Genomic DNA, 18975 nt, shown 5'->3' with positions numbered 1-18975 from the left:
CGGGGCTATTGTCCTGCACTCATAATATCATGTAATAGTTCGGCGGACGGCCCTATGCGCACAGCATTATAGTAACCTATGATGCTGTGCGCTCCCGTGCGCACGATGTATGCCACTCCGGAGACATATGGCCCGCTCACGGACTGCATGTCTCGGAGTACAATTTTACGCAACTTTCTAATATACAGTAAATTATTTCAGTTCCGCATTCTTTTTCCTTGCTTAGTGAAACTTATTTTCAACCTCTTAAAAATGTGGGTCATCGTTTTTCAAAAACATAATCATGCCCCTTTTTACATATGCAACCTTTGTCAAGCCACCCCCTCCTCACCCTAATTATGCTGGTGAGTACAAGTCGCCTGAACCCCAGTGCTGCTGTCTAGATGAAGGTCCAGCTGAATGTTACCAGTTGGGAGGGTGTCCTTGCACAGTCCAATACTATCCAATCAATGCTGCAGCATCAGACTGCAGGGACACGCCCCCAGCTGGTGACACCCAGCTCGACTTTCATTGCAAACTGATAGTAGTAATTCATCCGTAAATTCTAGTAGGAATAATACAGGAATAATACAACATAGAGTCATAGGAATAGGCTTTCCAGAATTTCTATTAAATGGGGAATGCAAGTAAAACACACGTCAGGAGAGGGGACAGCTCCTCTTTAACTTTAAATTGACGGAAGTATCTGCTACACCCTGAATGTTCACACTGTTCTTCAAGTGAAATCCTGCTGAATCACAGGAAAACATTTTACTAAAAGTTTCTGGTGAACTCGCAACTTTCCACAAGTCAGCAAAATTCCAGAGCACACGAGGTCAGCTGCTGCGATCTGCTGTACGGCCCGGCGAATAAATCGTGATTGTGTAATAATGAGAATGCCATGTTCATCATCAGCCAGACAGAATACAGACTGCTGGTAATGGCAGCCTGGCATCTCCTGCAAGCTGCACACGGTATTACAGAAGAGCTTGAACCTAGTTCACACACAAAGCAATGGCTGTGCCTCTCCAGCTGTTGCAAAACTACAACTCCCAGCGTGTCCTGACAGCAAGGTGCCGCCTCCTTGGTCCTGGGAGCTTAAAACCAACCTTCCAAGTGTACCATTTGGGTATGTTTAAGGCTACATGCACACGACCGTATGTGTTTTGCGGTCCGCAAATTGCGGATCCGTATGGCATCCGTTTTTTTTTGCGGATCCATTGTAATAATGCCTATCCTTGTCCACAAACTAGAAAAAAATAGGACATGCACTATTTTTTTTGCGGAGCAACGGAACAGACATACTGATGCGGACAGCACACGGTGTGCTGTCCGCGTTTTTTGCGGACCCATTGAAATGAATGGGTCCGCATCCTATCCGCAAAAAAAACGGATCGGACACGGAAACAAAATACGGTCGTGTGCATGAGGCCTAATCCATTTGTGCCATGGATTTTGGCGTGTTTTCTGCCCGTTCGTTAAACGGATTTCAAATCCATATCACGGAGAACAAGATTCTTCATTCTTGGCCTGGTTCCAGTGCCCACATTGAATGGAGATAAACCTGCGGGTGTATGCACAAAACGTAGACTGAAGATCTCCGATTTTCCCAATATTTCTATGTGAACACACCCGTTCTGTTGTTGAAGTACTAAAGTTCTTTGATCTTTAGGGGAAACTATATAGGTCCTTTTTTGTGTTTTATGCTAAAATTGTGACAATAGCAGCAAAAAAAATAAAAAAAAAAGCCCACAAAAAACACAACACAAAGACTGAAGTATATACACTGTCATCTTCAGAATTCAGTGGTACACCCTTTACTATTTTTTCAATTCAAGATTGAATAAAAAATATAAATAAATGCTCCAAGTGTGGCTGGGGCACTTTGGGGGGCACTATGGAAGACACACTGTTACACACAGGGGTCGCAGTAACGCCTGTACGAGCGTCATAGACGCCTGTTCAGGTCATTTTAAAGTCTAAGGACCCTTTCACACGACCGCTTTTTTTTTTTTGTTTACTGGCCGTTTTTTGCGTTCCGTATACGGTCCATATACGGAACCATTCATTTCAATGGTTAAGCAAAAAAAATGGAATGTACTCTGCATGCATTCCATTTCCGTATTTCCGTTCCGTTGAAAGATAGAACATGTCCTATTATTGCCCACAAATCACGTTCCGTGGCTCTATTCAAGTCAATGGGTCCGCAAAAAAAACAAAACGGAACACATACGGAAATCCATCCGTATGTCTTCAGTATCCGTTCCGTTTTTGCGGAACCATCTATTGAAAATTTTATGCCCAGCCCAATTTTTTCTATGTAATTACTGTATACTGTATATGCCATATGGAAAAACGGAAGGAAAAACAAAACGGAAACAAAAAACGGAACAACGGATCAGTTTAAGACGGACCGCAAAACACTGAAAAAGCCATACGGTCGTGTGAAAGAGGCCTAAGGCGTACCAATATGCCTTAGGGCTCCTTCACACGAGCGGATCCTGTGCATGGAATCCGCTGCATGAATGACAGCCAAGCCCCTTTACGGACAGCAGGGACACGGAACAGTAACATGATGGATAATGCTCCATGTCTCTCTGTGATATTTTTACTACAAAATCACGGTGACAACTTTATCCCGCTGTGATTTTGTAGTAAAAAGATCACAGAGAAGAAGAAATCTCTGCACAGACAACAGATTGGCAAACCAAATAATAAAAATATATACGTGGCTTATTGCAGCTCTGTGGTACAGACTGGTATTAGGGCACCCACAGACTTTTAATAAGTCCTGGAACATGAGGCCTCATGCTGCCAGCTAGACCTGGTGGGTAGCGAATCAGGGGTCCGTCGGATGGCCCATTTCCATCTCATGTCTACGACCAGCTCTACATGTGACAGTTCACATAATGAGATTTCTTGCACTGCATTTTTTTAACCCCTGCGTTAGTTTTGTGACCTTTTTTCTCCACTGAACGTTACAGAGCAATTGGCACTCTAAGAAGCAGAAAAGGTGTGCCACTGTCTACACGGGGGCACAGAATTATGAGTATCACTATAAACAGGGGGCATGGAGCATGTGGCACCATCATCTACATGGTCCAGAGCATGTGACGCTCCCTACACGTGGTCCAGAGCATGTGACGCTCCCTACACGTGGTCCAGAGCATGTGACGCTCCCTACACGTGGTCCAGAGCATGTGACGCTCTCTACACGTGGTCCAGAGCATGTGACGCTCCCTACACGTGGTCCAGAGCATGTGACGCTCCCTACACGTGGTCCAGAGCATGTGACGCTCCCTACACGTGGTCCAGAGCATGTGACGCTCCCTACACGTGGTCCAGAGCATGTGACGCTCCCTACACGTAGTGCAGAGCATGTGACGCTCCCTACACGTAGTGCAGAGCATGTGACGCTCTCTACACGTGGTCCAGAGCATGTGACGCTCTCTACACAGGGCGTGTGGCACTATCTACAAGGGGTTAACAGCTGGGTGGGGAGGATCAGCAGGTTTGTATCTATTGTGCATTTCCAGACATTGGAGGAAACCCCATAGGTCCCCGATTCTACATGAGAACACAACAGAGGACCTATTAACTGATGGATGTGGACGCACAACGATGGACATAGAAAAATCTAAAGGAAAAGCTGGAACCATTGTCCACCAAGAAGAATTTTTGTTCCAGGACAGATTAGAAAATTCAGCGATGAACCTGAATGGCTGCAGTTCCCCTCTATGTTAGTTGTCAGACAACTCTCTGAGGGCACCGTCTCATGTTGGCAGCAGTGCTTGGCACCTGGATTCTCTCTTGGCCTTCTTTGCACTAGGAATGACAGTGTTTCAGTTTTGCCTGGAGTATTCCTTCTGCTTTGTACTGATGACCGGTCCTCAGGATAGGTCGTCAGTATCTGATCAGTGGGGTCCGACTCCCAGCACCCTCGCTCATCAGCTGTTGGAAGACGCTGAGGTGGTCCGGTGAGCGCAGTGGCCTTCTCCTAGGCCAGTGACGTTTACCAATCACACGGCCTAGCCGCAGCTCAGTCCTATGTAAGTGAATGGAGCTGAACTGCAATACCAAGCAGTGCCTGTATACAATGGGCAGCGCTGTAACCTCTTCAAACAGCAGATGAGGGAGGTGCTGGGAGTCAGACCCCACCGATCAGATAGTGATGACCTATCCTGAGGAGGACTACTGCGTAGTCGAAACGTTGCTTCTTTTATGGGCCTGTTTGTACATTTTTTTCATGGAGTAACTACAAATAAATAATTTTTGGGAAGAATATGCTGCCGTCATCTACTATCTGAACTTTCTATCCTGAGGAGAGGTCATCATCAGTATAAAACACTCAGAAAACCCCGCTAATATGACCACAACTATCTCAGCCTCCTGGCTAAGCAGCAGTATAGCTGTGGTTGACGAGTCAGCGCATATCAACTAAGGGAAAGCTGGGTGACTACACCGTGACAGCTGTAATAGTGACCACCATGGTTGCAGGGATCTCCCGCTATTAGATACCCACATGTGAAACAATATATCCCGGAAAGGTTCACTGATAGCAGAGAGATAAGAGAAGTGACAGGACAGAGTTTAGATTACAGGTTGAATTAACCCTTTAGGGTCAAATTGGCTTCTCAAGGAGATATATATGTTAAAGGCATCCCTCCTTCTGTCTCATTCAGTAGCTCTAGAACTATTGAGAGAGATGTATTTTTTTTAAATACATTTACACATTTAACCCTCCATTTTAATTATATTATTTACCCCAGTGTTAAATTCACCCCCCCTGGATGCTTGTTTTTTTCCTACAGTGGGGTAGATAATTACACACAGGGTTTTAAAGAATAAACTTCCTGACTCAGACCAAGAGCCGACTCAGCGAGTCAGCAAGTGAATGGAAGCATCCGCGCATGCGCATTGCGCAACCTTAGCTTCGGTTCACTTGCTTCTTGTCAGCTCAGCGAATGAACCGAAGATTCGATTCATGAATCGGTTCATTTGAATGAACTGATTTAAATGAACCGATTCATGTGAAAGATCCGAACTTCCCATCTCTAGTTTACTCGCAGTAAACCTTTCCGGCAACCTGTAGCAGTGTCCCCTTCTCGGCGCGTGCGCACAGTGCAAGAAGAAGCCGATGCCAGCAGTCTGCAACGGCGCATCAGGCTGAGCCTGTGCGCACGCGCGGGATCTCGAAGCGGGAGGAAGGGGAGGGAGGGAGAGGCGGCACTGAGGAGTAGAAGGCGGCGCTGGGCACGAACGGCGATGCGTGCGGCCGGGCACCATGCATCCACAGACCTCCCCTGCTTGGGCACCTTAATTCAATGATTAACAGGTTAGTAAATCCTGTTTTTCCGCAGAATAAAGCCACAAATAGCTTTTATAAGGCCACCTTAGAAATCAGAATGCTGCCTGGACATGAGCAGATGTTTAGCTCACAGGGCTTCTAGGTGGTGACAGAATCCCTTTAATCATATACATAAATATGATAATTTGGGGCAGGGTAATGAGCCCAGTCCTCCACACCATAGAGCAAAGTGTGCAGATACTGCATATGTCTGGAAAATGTAATAAAAGGAAAAAAAATATAAAACCTCCCTGAAATGAGAAGTGCACCTCCCTGAAATGAGTTTTTGCAGGTTGGGATGTCTGCGGTTGTCACCCAACACGTCATGAATTAGAGGCAACTACCGCCCTATCATTTTTAACTCGGTGGCACAGGCGGACGCCTTGAAAACATATATTTAATGGGTTGTCTAAAAAAAAAAAAAATAGGTAAAAATGTAACCCAATAAAAACAGGACCACCCCTGAGTCATTGGCTGCAGCTTCATCAGCTGTAGGGCGTGGCCGTCAAGAAGCCCCTCCTCCTGGTGACGTGTTCTCCTATAAGAGCTGGCCACTCAGCCTGCCTCAGCTAATAGGACTCGAGCCTGGAGCGAGTACGCTAATATTCTAAGTTATACAAAAGTGACGTCATTTCCCACTTACACACCCTGCTTCTCCTCCCTCAGCTGCTTGGTTGATGGACGCGAATCTCGTCCAATCAGAACAATGCTCCTGCCGTCACCGTCCAATGGGAGGCTGGGAAAGGCGGGAGAAGCCCCTGCGGCGGATTTCCTGCTGTTCCCCTGCTTTCCCCTCAGCCTGTAGCTCTTCCATTCCCTCGCTGTGTTCTGTCGGTAATAATAAGACGGGGCCGTGTCCCGGAGCGAAGCGGCCGGTGTCATAGTGTGAATTAGCCGCTGTCTGCGCCCCCGCCTGCCTCCCCCACAGTGCAGCAGCAGAAGCCCCCGCCCAGGTCTGCTCAGCTCGGCTGCTAGGAAAGATGCCGGCCGTGTCAAAAGGGGATGGGATGCGGGGACTGGCCGTGTTCATCTCGGACATCAGGAACTGTAAGTGGGGCTCGGTGTGGAGGGGGCTGCGGCCTGTATTTGGCAGCTTCCAGTCACAGGTGGGGAAGTTTGAATGGGCTGTGGGAGATCCTGTCACTGTGGCCATGTGCCCTCCAGTCCTGGGGGGGGAGCTGCTGGAGGACATGCCATGGGGGAATGGCAGCCACTGGGCATGCAACAGGAGTTTTTAATTTCCTGACTCAGGGCATGCTGTGGGCACCTTAATGGGTGAGCTGGCAGTGGGCATAATGGGGACAATGACAGGTAAACTTTATCACTAGGCACAGGTAGCCTGCTTCTATACGTCAGGTCAGTTTGGGCACAATGACGGGTGGCGTGAACTAGCTCTGATGTATTGAGCTGGCACTGGCTATACAAGCATCGGGCACATTGAAGGATGAGCTGGCACTGGCTGGGCCGTAGAAACATGGTGTACTGGCACTAGGCATACATTGGCAATGACAGGGTGCTGGGCGTGTGAAGGGAACAATCCAGTGACAGCTGGCGTGGGGCATGTAGTGGACGCCGCACCCAGTGGCTCTGCAGCTGTTGTAGAACTACAACTTCCAGGCTGCCCGGCCATCTGAAGGCTGAGAGCTATAGTTTCACAGAAACTAGAGTCACATTGTGCCAACCACTTGTGATGGCAGGACCAGGTGCCGTGGGGTAATCATCTCGGCGTTCAGGTAACTGTGGGTGGACAGCACCGAGCTGGGTGAGGAGGTCCTCGTAAAGAGACAAGACATGCCAAGTGACAGAGAACTTATTTTGGTGGTGGGCATAGCTGTTGTAGACCCTCCACCGGTCTAATAGTGATGGCAAGATGTAGACTTCAATACTTGTCTGTAGGGGGGTGCGGAAATCCTGTTATTACCACTAAGAGAAGGCTTCGTGTGTGAACTTGGAGATCTATTCCCTCTCAACTTCAAGGTTTCGGCTACAGCTTCTTTATCGGTGGACGCCGGCCATACTTGTGAAATAAAGTAGGATGCACCTTAGGACCCCTTTGCTGCTGTGGATTCATCACTGCTCCCCTTTCAGTCTGTCCGTGCACAGCGGCGCCACAGTCACCTACTGCCAGAACTACAGCGTGATCCATTGACGTGAAGGAGGCCGGCTGCAGTTCCCTTCTCATCCATGTGGCTGGAAGCAGCAGATCTTTTAAAGGGACTCTCCATTTAGAGAAAAAAAAATCACATTAACTGAGGAACAAATAAAGCACTTAGGCTAGGTTCACACCCGCGGCAGAGGTTCCGGTAGGCTGTTCCAATAGGTAACTGGCACCTGTCCGCTGGACCCTATTGACTTTAAGTGGGTCCGGCAGAGATCCAGCTGCTAGCCAGCAAATATGCCGAGATTCGGCCGGATTAAAACCGCTGCATTCGCTGCTGGCCAGATCACCCCGTTGCACAATGTCGTAGTTTTATTCAGGCTGCCTCTTGGCATGTTTGCTGTGCTGTGGCAGGACCTCCGGCCTGCCACCATTGTAGTCAATGGGGCCGGAGCGGTAGTCCGGGGGCACGCGTGCACTAGCGGCAGCACGGATCTGTCAGGCTGTTCACCCTCTGGAACAGCCTGCTGAAGGCTGCCGCTAATGTGAAAGTACCCTTAGGCCTCATGCACACGAACGTGTTTTCTTTCAGTGTCCGTTCCGTTTTTTGTTTTTGCGGACCGTATACGGAACCATTCATTTCAATGGGTCCGCAAAAAAAACTGAAGTTACTCAGTGTGCATTCCGTTTCCGTATTTCCGCTCCGCAAAAAAATAGAACATGTCCTATTATTGTCCGCATTACGGACAAGGATAGTACTGTTCTATTAGGGGCCAGCTGTTCCATTCCGCAAAATACGGAATGCACACGGACGTCATCCGTATTTTTGCGGACCGCAAAATACATAGTCGTGTGCATGAGGCATTAGATGGTGACCTCCTTTTCAGCTGCAGATTCTCAAATTCTTGGGCTCTTCTTCTGCCATCCAAAATGGCTGCACCTCTTCTCATACTACCCGGGCACACTGTTCATCAGTAGCCTAAGATGCTTCCTCCGTGGCCAACCCTGCTCCTGTGAGCAGTCCAATCCAAGCACAGCCGGACGCGTCTTGGGCTACCAAATACATAGTATGCGTCAGGTTGTCCTACGATGGCAGAAGAAGAGCTCAGGAACTGACAGATTGGTGGCCACAGGTAAGTACTATTTGTCTCCCAGTTATTGTGAATTTGTTTTCTTGTCACTTTAACTCCTGAAGGTTGTGAGGTGAGGCCTCCAGGCATCGGACTTGTTCCAGCACAGCCCAAGGATGCTTGATCAGATTGACAACTGTTCCTGCAGTGTTTTACATCACCTTGTCCTACTGAAAGAGCCCTCTGCCATCCTGGTTATGAGGGGGTGTCCAGGTAGGTGGTAAGTGTCACAGTAAGATCCTCATGAATGACAGGACCAGAGCATCACCCTGGCTTCACTGGTTTGCTTTCTTCCTATGGTGCATCCTAGTGCCAGCTGTGGACCATGGAGCAGTGGATGAAGGTGGCCACATGGGGTGAATCTCGTCTTCTTTCACATTATGTGGACAGCCAAGTGCGAGTGTGTCACTTCCCTGGGGAGGAGATGGCACCAGGATGTGCTATGGGAAGGAGGCATGCCAGTGAAAAGTGTGAAGCCCTGGGCAGTGGTCCTGGCATTAATGTGGATGTTGCTTTGACACAGGCCAAATACACCCCTCCATTCCCTGATGGCCGTGGCCTTTTTTGCAGCAGGATAATGCACCCAGCCACACTGCGGAAATTGTGATCCTGCATATCTGCTGCAGGGGAATTAAAGGGGTATTCTGGTGATAACTACCAGATTGGTGGGGTTCCTAGTCCCTACCCAGTGGAGTCCCCCTGAAATGGATGGACCGGCTGGTTGGAAAAGTGCACAGCCACTCCCAAAACTGCACACCTAGATCAAGCACCAGTTGGGGGGAAAAATGCCATCAACCCCCAGTAATGTCGCATACATAAATTCATGGTGTGTAGAGAACTTCAGTTTCTTTTGTTGGCTGGTGACTGCCAGCAACTAAACCATGAAAGAACGCCGCGAAAACCTGCGGGTATCCAGCCAAAGTGATCTGTTTAACATAAAAACATGATTTAAACCAGGTGCCCAACCTGCGGCCCTCCAGCAGTTACAAAACTACAACTCCCAGCATGCCCAGATAGCCTATAGATATAAGGGCATGTAGGGAGTTTTGGAACAGCTGGAGGGCTGCAGGTTGGGCATCCCTGATTCAAACAATAGGGGGAAAGATATCAAACTGGTGTAAAGTAGAACTGGCTTAGTTGTCCATAGCAACTAATAAGATTCCTCCTTTCATTTTCCAAAGGAGCTGTCAAAAATTAAAGGTGGAATCTGATTGATTGTGGGGTTTCACTCTGGTAGACAGGATAACAACAAGTTCTTTGGCTCAAAAAGTTCAGGTGTTTTATTCACACTTTAGGCAAGTGACAACACAAGCAGTCATAAACAAGCAAAAAGTCACCTTGCGGTGTTGGTGGTAATTCACACCATGCGGCATTTCTGCCTCAGAGTCCTTGATCATAGCAGCACCAACCTGTTTTCACTCCAAACAGGTAGCAAGCCTTCATCCAGACACAAGGCTCCCAGATCCAAGCACACAGACATGGCTTCTGAGCCCAGCTGCCTATTTAAGGACAGCCAGGTGCTGCCAAAACCCGGATCGGAACTTAAAATCCGGTCCTGTATGTGACCTCACCTGGCTGTAAATCAGCCCAGCAGCACATGCTGGGAGGAAAATACCTGTTTTCCCAGACCAAACCTCTCACTGTGTCACAGCTGCTATGGGCAACTAAGCCAGTTCTACTTTACACTAGTTTGATAAATCTCCCCCAGGTCATTTTCTGATAATACATTCCTTTTGAAGGGACTGTATCATCAGAAAATGACCTATTGTAATAAAATCACATTTTTATGTTTAACATACTTTTAAAGAATTTTTTATGTTTTGAATTTTCCATGTCAAGATCTATATTTAAACAACAAGCATAAAATCCTGCAGTTTTTGCACTGGCCACTATGTCTAAGGCCCTTTTCACACGAGCGAGTATTCCACGCAGGTGTAATGCGAACGCATTGCGCCCGCTCGGAATCCGGACCCATTCATTTCAATGGGTTTGTGTACATGAGTAGTGTTGAGAGAACTTGTGTTTTAAGTTCTGCGTCCAAAGTTCAGGTTATCGAAGAATCCCGTTTTGGATTCCAAATTCCGTGGTAGTGGAATCCATAACGGGATTCTTCAATAACCCGAACTTTGGACGCAGAACTTAAAACACAAGTTCGCTCAACACTATACATGAGCGTTGGTTTTCACGCATCACTTGTGCGTTGCGTGAAAATCTCAGCATGTTCTATAGTCTGCGATTTTCACGCAACGTTGGCCCTTTAGAAGTGAATGCGGCTGCGTGAAAATCTCATCCGCAAGCAAGTACAGATGTAATGCACTTTTCACTGATGGTTGCTAACAGTCTCGTCACGCTCGTGAAAAACGCATCAAAACGCATTGCACCCGCATGATAAAAACTGAAATACTGAACGCGATCGCAAACAAAACTGACTGAACTTGCTTACGAAATCGCTTATTTTTCACTGAACGCATCCGGACCTAATCCGGACACGCTCGTCTGCAAGGGGCCTAATAAGCGCAACTTCTTGGTCTGTACAGATCACATTACTGCAGTTATCTGCTTATCTGTCTTTCTAATCCTGCCTGTAATATCGTATAGATAAGACAGGATCCACCATTCACAGTAGGTGATATCACAGCTTATCTTCTCCCTCCTGACCTCTGCACAGGTCACAGAACATGCCTAGAAAAGTCTCCCATAGAAGTCAATGAGGTCCTCTCCTGAACATTGTGTCTTAATGCTGTTAAGAACAGCTCGGGCAAGATGGCCGCCCCCCATATTCATGTTCAGGGAATAGAATACATAAATCTGCAATCAAAAAATAAAATCAGATTAGAAAAAAAGGAGACTTATTACTATCTGGTTTAAACTGGCAGACACATTTCCTTTAAGGCCCCATGCACACATCTGAATCTTATTGGCCCCCGTGTGCTGAGGTATCATGCCATGTTGGGTGCTGTATGTTATGTTCCAAGCAATGCTTGTTAGGAAGAATACTCCCATCGGAACATGCTGAGGTGTATTTTCTATTGGATTCTGTATGGAAGTACGCAAATGGGCCGTACCTCTCTATGGGAGCCATATTGCAGCTCTGTACAGAGATTGTACGAAGCTGTATACAATAGGGCTGAGTTTCCCATTGGAGTCAATAGTGCGTGGCATGGGAGGGACAGAGATGAAGAAAGCGTGCTACAGCTGAGGCCGCGTTCACATCTTCCATCTTTATTACCGTTGCTCTGCTCTGGGACGGTACCTGCATGCAGGGGCGGGTTTTAAAATTATAGGGGAGATTTATCAAACTGGTGTAAAGTAGAGCTGGCTTAGTTGCCCATAGCAACCAATCAGATCCCTCCTCTAATTTTCCAAAGGAGCTGTGAAAAATGGAGGTGGAATCGGATTGGTTGCTATGTAAAACTAAGCTAGCTCTACTTTTACACCAGTTTGATAAATGTGTTTTCTCTCCAAGTGTTCCCTCCCAAAAAACCACACGTTTCTTGCAGCACAGATCTCATCCTTGCATTGGCGAAGGGCGAAATCCGCGCAAAAAAATCACACAATTTCAAAATCCACACTACAGGTCAAGTATACATGGGATTTCTCTAATCTCATACTCTTTGCTGGTACTGTATTACGCTGTGATTTTTTTCCCCCACATGAAAATCCACGTGGAAGAACCAGTCCGCAAGGTGTGCAGGGAGCATTACTGGAGCAGAACGACGGAAATAACGGAAGTGCCAGATCTGTCCCATAACGGACACAAGCTGTGCGCAGTGAACCCCAATGACTGTGATGGAGTACGCCAGATTTCGGTCAGGCAAACCCGCATTTTAAGGGGAAGGTAGGATGGCTGTGAAAGCTCCCGGTGTATAAGCAGATGTGACTGGAGTCCTGTGCGCAGAGCAGAGCGTTCAGCCGGCGTACATATAGAATAGTGCAGCACACTATGCTGCTCTGTACAAAGTTATACCGCGGGGTGCAATAGTGTTCTATGGGCGACAGTGGCATGCTTCAGAAGGGATACCCTGGGAAATCCTCCCGATGTATGCATCCGATTACCTGGACATACGGACACCACGCTTCAGTAGCGCAGTCTGTAGGGTGGGGTGAGTTTTTATATTTCCTGCCATTGTGTGTCTCTCCCCAATTGTATTCTCCTCATTTCCCTTTTCTTGTCATGGCTGCACATGTCGGAGAGTTTTAGAGTTGACCGCAGCAGATATCACTCACACAGGTTATAGGGGCGTTCACATCTGGGACATTTATGGCATATATTATGTGCTGTAAATGTCTGATAGCAGTAGGTTCCACCTCAGGGGCCCCCTTCTGGAGACAGGAGAGGGTCCTGGAAGTGAACAGAGAGCAAGTCAATAAGCGCTGGCTCAGCTATTTTCAGAAGTCCCATAGTGGTGAGAGAAGGGTGGGCGCACTTGCACCATGTGCTTTCTATTCTCATTTGCTTAGCTATTTTCTGAAGTCCCATAGTAGTGAATGCAGAGGGCGTTGCACATGCGCAGTGCGCTCTCCTTCTCAGGACCCCATTCTGGAGATAGGAGCCATCTCTGGTGAATTCTCCACTTTTCCAGTACCAATGAGTTGTATTGCCTCAGATGCACAGATTTGTTGCAGAAACTGAATTAGGATTTAAAAAATCCAAGCACTTGGTGCAGAAACTGCCCTATTTACTTGTATGAACATGGCTGTGTGAACATCCGCTAACACCGCGACAGAAAATTTGTGTCAGAAATGCCCTGTGTAACCAGGAATTTGTTTCCTATTCATCAATAAAGGGGTTATCTGGGTTAAGAGCTGAACCCCGACATACCCATAATTTTACCCAGGCAGCCCCCCTGATGTTAGCATCGGATCGCGCAGGGCAAGGGCTCTTTTATTTACCATAACACGCTGCTGGGGGGAGAGCCCGGTACGTCGCCGGAACTCCAAAAAATGCCTTTGCCCTGCACGATTTAGCTATTTGGTTGAAAATTGAGGTATTTAATATTGCACATCTGGCTAAACCAAATTTCTACCCCCCCCTGCCAGATCAATGCTTCCCTTTAAGACTGGGCACATATGTTGAGAATAAGTGAAAAACATACATTTTGTTGAGCGTCATATCTGCTGCGGGTGTGCTAGCCTGCGACAAAGAACCTGTGGGCACTTCCTACCCGTGTGTTAGAGGGGTTCTCCTCCTTGGCTCTTAAATTTGGCGTTGTGATGTTGCACCCATACCTGCATTCCTACAGTATATCTATGGAGATGTAACGTTTGATTTCCTGGAGCCTGATTAGGTAGTACATTTTCTTCATCTTGGGCTACATGCACGCGAGCGTTGTTTGTTTTCGTGTCCGTTCAGTTTTTTTTTTTTTTTTTTGCGGATAGGATGTTGACCCATTCATTTCAATGGGTCAGCAAAAATGGTGTGCTGTCCGCATCAGTATGTCCATTCTGTAGCCCCGCAAAAAAAATAGAACATGTCATATTCTTGTCCGTTTTAGGCATTGTTACAATGGATCCGCCAAAAAAACGGATGGCATACGGATGTCTTTTTCTTTTTTTTTTTTCGGATCCGCAATTTTTGGACCGCAAAACACATACGGTCATGTGCATGTAGCCTTACTCTTAGTGGGGATCGACTAAATAAGAAATTCAAGCATCTTTGTACAGAAAGCCCCCAAGCAGGCAGTCCTGTCTAGGATGCTAAAGCTCATTAGAGATTTGAGAGCCTGCTTGGAAGAAAGTACAGGACGCTACTGAGAGACTTAGGCCTCTTTCACACGGGCGTTGCGGAAAAATGTCCGGGTGCGTTGCAGGAACACCCGCGATTTTTCCGCGCGAGTGCAAAACATTGTAATGCGTTTTGCACTCGCGTGAGAAAAATCGCGCGTGTTTGGTACCCAAACCCTAACTTCTTCACAGAAGTTCGGGCTTGGGATCGGTGTTCTGTAAATAGTATTATTTTCCCTTATAACATGGTTATAAGGGAAAATAATAGCATTCTGAATACAGAATGCTAAGTAAAACAGGGCTGGAGGGGGTTAAAAAAAATAAAAAATCATTTAACTCACCTTAATCCACTTGCTCGCGATGCCGGGCATCTCCATCTGACTCTTTTACTGTATAGGACCTGTGGAGAGCATTAACTATAGTTTAAGGACCTGGGATGACGTCACTCCGGTCATCACATGGTACGTCACATGATCTTTTACCATGGTGAATCACCATGGTAAAAGATCATGTGACGTACCATGTGATGACCGGAGTGACGTCATCCCAGGTCCTTAAACTATAGTTAATGCTCTCCACAGGTCCTATACAGTAAGAGTCAGACAGAGATGCCCGGCATCGCGAGCAAGTGGATTAAGGTGAGTTAAATGATTTTTTATTTTTTTTAACCCCCTCCAGCCCTGTTTTACTTAGCATTCTGTATTCAGAATGCTATTATTTTCCCTTTTATAACCATGTTATAAGGGAAAATAATAAGGTTCGGGTCTCCATCCCGATCGTCTCCTAGCAACCGTGCGTGAAAATCGCACCGCATCCGCACTTGCTTGCGGATGCTTGCGATTTTCACGCAACCCCATTCATTTCTATGGGGCCTGCGTTACGTGAAAAACGCACAAAGAGGAGCATGCTGCGATTTTCACGCAACGCAAAAGTGATGCGTGAAAATCACCGCTCGTGTGCACAGCCCCATAGAAATGAATGGGTCAGTATTCAGTGCGGGTGCAATGCGTTCACCTCCCGCATCGCATCCGCGCGGAATACTCGCTCGTGTGAAAGGGGCCTTAGGCTGTCCTACAGAGTCAGTGTTTGGTCAGTGATTTCCATTGGTGATTGTGAGTCAAAAGTAGACGTGGAGGCTACACTGAGATCAGTTATAATTGAAAGATTTGCACCCATTCTGTGTTTTTGTCAGTCACTGATGGAAATCCCTGATCAAACACTGACCATGTGAAATCAGCCTTCCCAAAGGGGAGTATAAAGCTAGGTCTAGACATTCCAGGGGTCAATTATTATAGCTCTTGTCTGCAGTAGAAAAGTCTCAGATTTTGCCACAAGTGTTGGTTTGTGACGTTTTAGGTTTCTCTGACACTCTCACCGCTTTTCCAAAAAGTGGGGTGGAGGAGGCCGGTGGGACCTTCATGACACCGACTCCTTTAACAACATGTGCCAGAAAACTGCCCCCTCTCATTCTTTATACTTATATTTCTATTGAGAAAGTGTCTGAGAAAGGTCGTATACCAGACCAAAACGACACACATGTTGATTGCCCGAAAATAAAACCAAATAAAAAACGTACTAATTTCACCTGAAACTCAGGAGTACTCAAGTTACTTTCTGTTCACAGATTTCAGTTTTGGCACACAAAGGGTTAGTGAGATCTTTCTTCACTGGAGTTTTTACAAATGGCCTCTTTACCCTGCTCGAGAAGGAAGCGTTCCTTCCCGCAATCACCTTCTCATCAGTGGAGGAGACACATTTACATGGAGCGATCTCCTCCACAGTATGGGGAGCAGTGATCACTAATGCCATCGCTCTTCCCCATACTGACTCATTGTCTGCCGGCAGAGACCACGATTTAGGTGACCGCACCAATGATCCCATTACCTGATGAACGAGCAGCAGCCGATTATTGCTTAGGCTACTTTCACACTGGCGTTTCTGGGTCCGCTTGTGAGATCCGTTTCAGGGATCTCACAAGCGGCCGAAAACGCATCAGTTCAGCCCCAATGCATTCTAAATGGATAAGGATCCGTTCAGAATGCATCAATTTGGCTGCGTTTGGTCTCAGTTGCGCTTTTGAGGCGGACACTAAAACGCAGATGCGGAGCCAAATGGATCTGTCCTGACTTACAATGTAAGTCAATGGGGACGGATCCGTTTTCACTGACACAATATGCGCTCAAACATATATCGGGAGTACCATCAAGACTATCCCGTCGGGACGCAGGAGACACGGACCTATTTAGGTATATGCATGCGACCTTATTACTGCATAATGACCGGTGTGGATGGTTATGTAAGCACTTGGCACTTTATGTATTGAATCTAGAACCATTTGTGCTGCTGCTGACATTAAACTGATGTTTGGTTTTTGAATATTTTTCCTCTCTCCTGCGAGGGCTTATTATTACCCTGTATGTGCTCTTAACACCAACTATTTTAATATGGTTTTAATGATGTGATATTTTTCATGTGACAATAAAGGTATTTATTAATTTCTATCCAGTCTAGCCTATTTGTGTCACTGACACAATATGGTGCAATTGAAAGCAGATCCGTCCCCCATTGACTTTCAATGTAAGTCAAGACGGATCCGTTTTGATTTAGACTTTTTTTTTTTTTTTTTTTTTTTTTGAATAATGCAAACGGATCCGTTCTGAACGGATACAAGCGTTTGCATTATCGGTGCGGATCCGTCTGTGCAGATACAAGACGGATCCGCACCAAACGCAGGTGTGAAAGTAGCCTAACAATATGAGCCCTCGTTGGCAATAATGTTCCTGACGCCTCATGCACATGGCCGTGTTGCAGTCTGCAAACCATGGGTCCGCAATATCACGGATGCGGACCCGTTCACTTGAATGGGTCTGCAATCCTGAGCTGCGGTGCAGAACGGAGGCACGGAACCCCACAGAGTGCTTTTGTGGTGTCTCCGCACATGTTCTATTTTATTTTACGTTGCCCGTGCATTGGGGACCGCAAATTGCAGTCCCCAATGCACAGAACAGCCGCACAACGGCCGTGTGCACGAGGCCTGAATATCGGGAAGTGTAAATGACCATAATGCCTACGCAGAGAAAAACCAAATCATGGGAGCTCACGCCACTTTATAGAGAAACACAGGGGATGCAACCTGAGGGGACGCCTGGCAGCGAGTGTTCACTTTTCCTACAGCGCCACCACTGGAGAAATTAAGAACTACAGTGTTTGCTGAAATAATTAGATTTTTTTTGGGCTTTATTCCATTATTTTTATATATTTGTCTTTATTTGGACTGCTTACAGGACACTCATTGAGCGCAGTGTATACAGCGATGGAGAAGGAAGAGGCAGTAGTACACCGTCTCTGCCTTCTCAGTAGGGAGCCCGGCCGTCACTGATATAAGGCAATGTCTGGGCAGCTGCCCTCTGCGACCACATTCATACACCGCCTGGAAATTTTAAGCCGACTGTGCGTTCGATTGTCGGGAAGGAATCGTTCAGTGAAGGAGATTGCACATTTACATGCAGCGATCTCCTTCACTGTAGCTATTGCGATCCCCCATCCTCATTCAGAATCATGGGTTCTGAGCAGCAGATCGTTATTTAGACATCCCAGAAGCCATGATCGGTGGTGCCTACATGAACGACAGGATCACACGATGAACAAGCGTTTCGCTCATTCATGGGGTGATCAGTGTCCCTTTTACATGGCCCGAATGGTCGTTCCCGATAATCTGCCCAATTCTTCGTCGTGTAAATGCCCCTTTAGAGTCCATGGCTGATCTGCAACCTGTTAAATACCGTTTTTATGGCAGATATTGGGAAAGAGGGGACAGACAGAATTGTAGCGAGTAGACTATTGTATGTGGCAAGAAAGTTGATTGCCTTACATTGGATTCAGTCAAGCCCTCCAGTTATTGAGGAATTTAGGAGGAAAGTAAACACTATGTTAGCTTATGAGAAAATGGTGTTTAAGAAGAGAGGATGTCCGCAAAAATTTGAAAAATTGTTGGGTCGTTGGAGGTCTAGAACTGAATAAAATAGGTGAAGTCCTTTGAGTGCTGAAGTGGGAGTTGGAGGGGTGGGGGTGGGGGGTGGGAAGGGTATGTTGCGGTTACACTGTCATTGTATGGTTGCCTGCTGTATCATAATCATCAGTGATATTGATTTTGTTTGTCGGAATATGGGACATGATACGCTTATATTTATAACAATGTTAAATTTTGTATTTTATTACAATAAAAATGATCTGATTTAAAAAAAAAAAATACAGTTTTTATATGTTTACAAAAAATAATTGAGGGTAATCTAGCTGCTTCTATGGAAAAACCGGAGCAATCGTGCTTTGGACACCATGATTTTTCCACTCTGGATTCAAGGTGTCCCATTAGATTGTTTGCCGTAGGAGGAGATTAATCAGAACTGGTGTAAAGGAAAACTGGTTTAGGAGTTCTGAAAAATGGAAGGTGGAATCTGATTGGTTCCTTTACACCAGTTCCGATAATTCTCCCCCTGTGTTTTGGCACTAGCATAGAGAATGGAGATGCTGATTTCTGCAGAATTGGGGCTTAGAGCACCAGTTGGATCAGGTTTTCTGAATATTCATATATATATTTTTTTTCTCTCCAGGTAAGAGCAAAGAAGCAGAAATTAAAAGAATCAATAAGGAGCTGGCCAATATACGGTCCAAATTTAAGGGTAAGTAACCAACCTTGT

General features: G+C 46.5%; 1 protein-coding gene across 1 annotated transcript in view; it reads left to right on the top strand.

Annotated features, from left to right (window-relative positions):
• The first annotated feature begins 5965 nt into the window (after positions 1 to 5965).
• AP2A1 (adaptor related protein complex 2 subunit alpha 1) overlaps positions 5966 to 18975 on the top strand; it is a 52781-nt gene continuing 39771 nt past the window's right edge. Inside the window, 2 exon segments of the mRNA XM_040429617.1 lie at positions 5966 to 6373; positions 18889 to 18957. Coding sequence (XP_040285551.1) covers positions 6307 to 6373; positions 18889 to 18957 — 136 coding nt within the window. The 5' untranslated portion in view covers positions 5966 to 6306.

Source organism: Bufo bufo, chromosome 1 (genome assembly GCF_905171765.1).
Source record: "Bufo bufo chromosome 1, aBufBuf1.1, whole genome shotgun sequence".
Lineage (NCBI taxonomy): Eukaryota > Metazoa > Chordata > Amphibia > Anura > Bufonidae > Bufo > Bufo bufo.
This window is presented reverse-complemented; position numbering and strand designations above follow the sequence as displayed.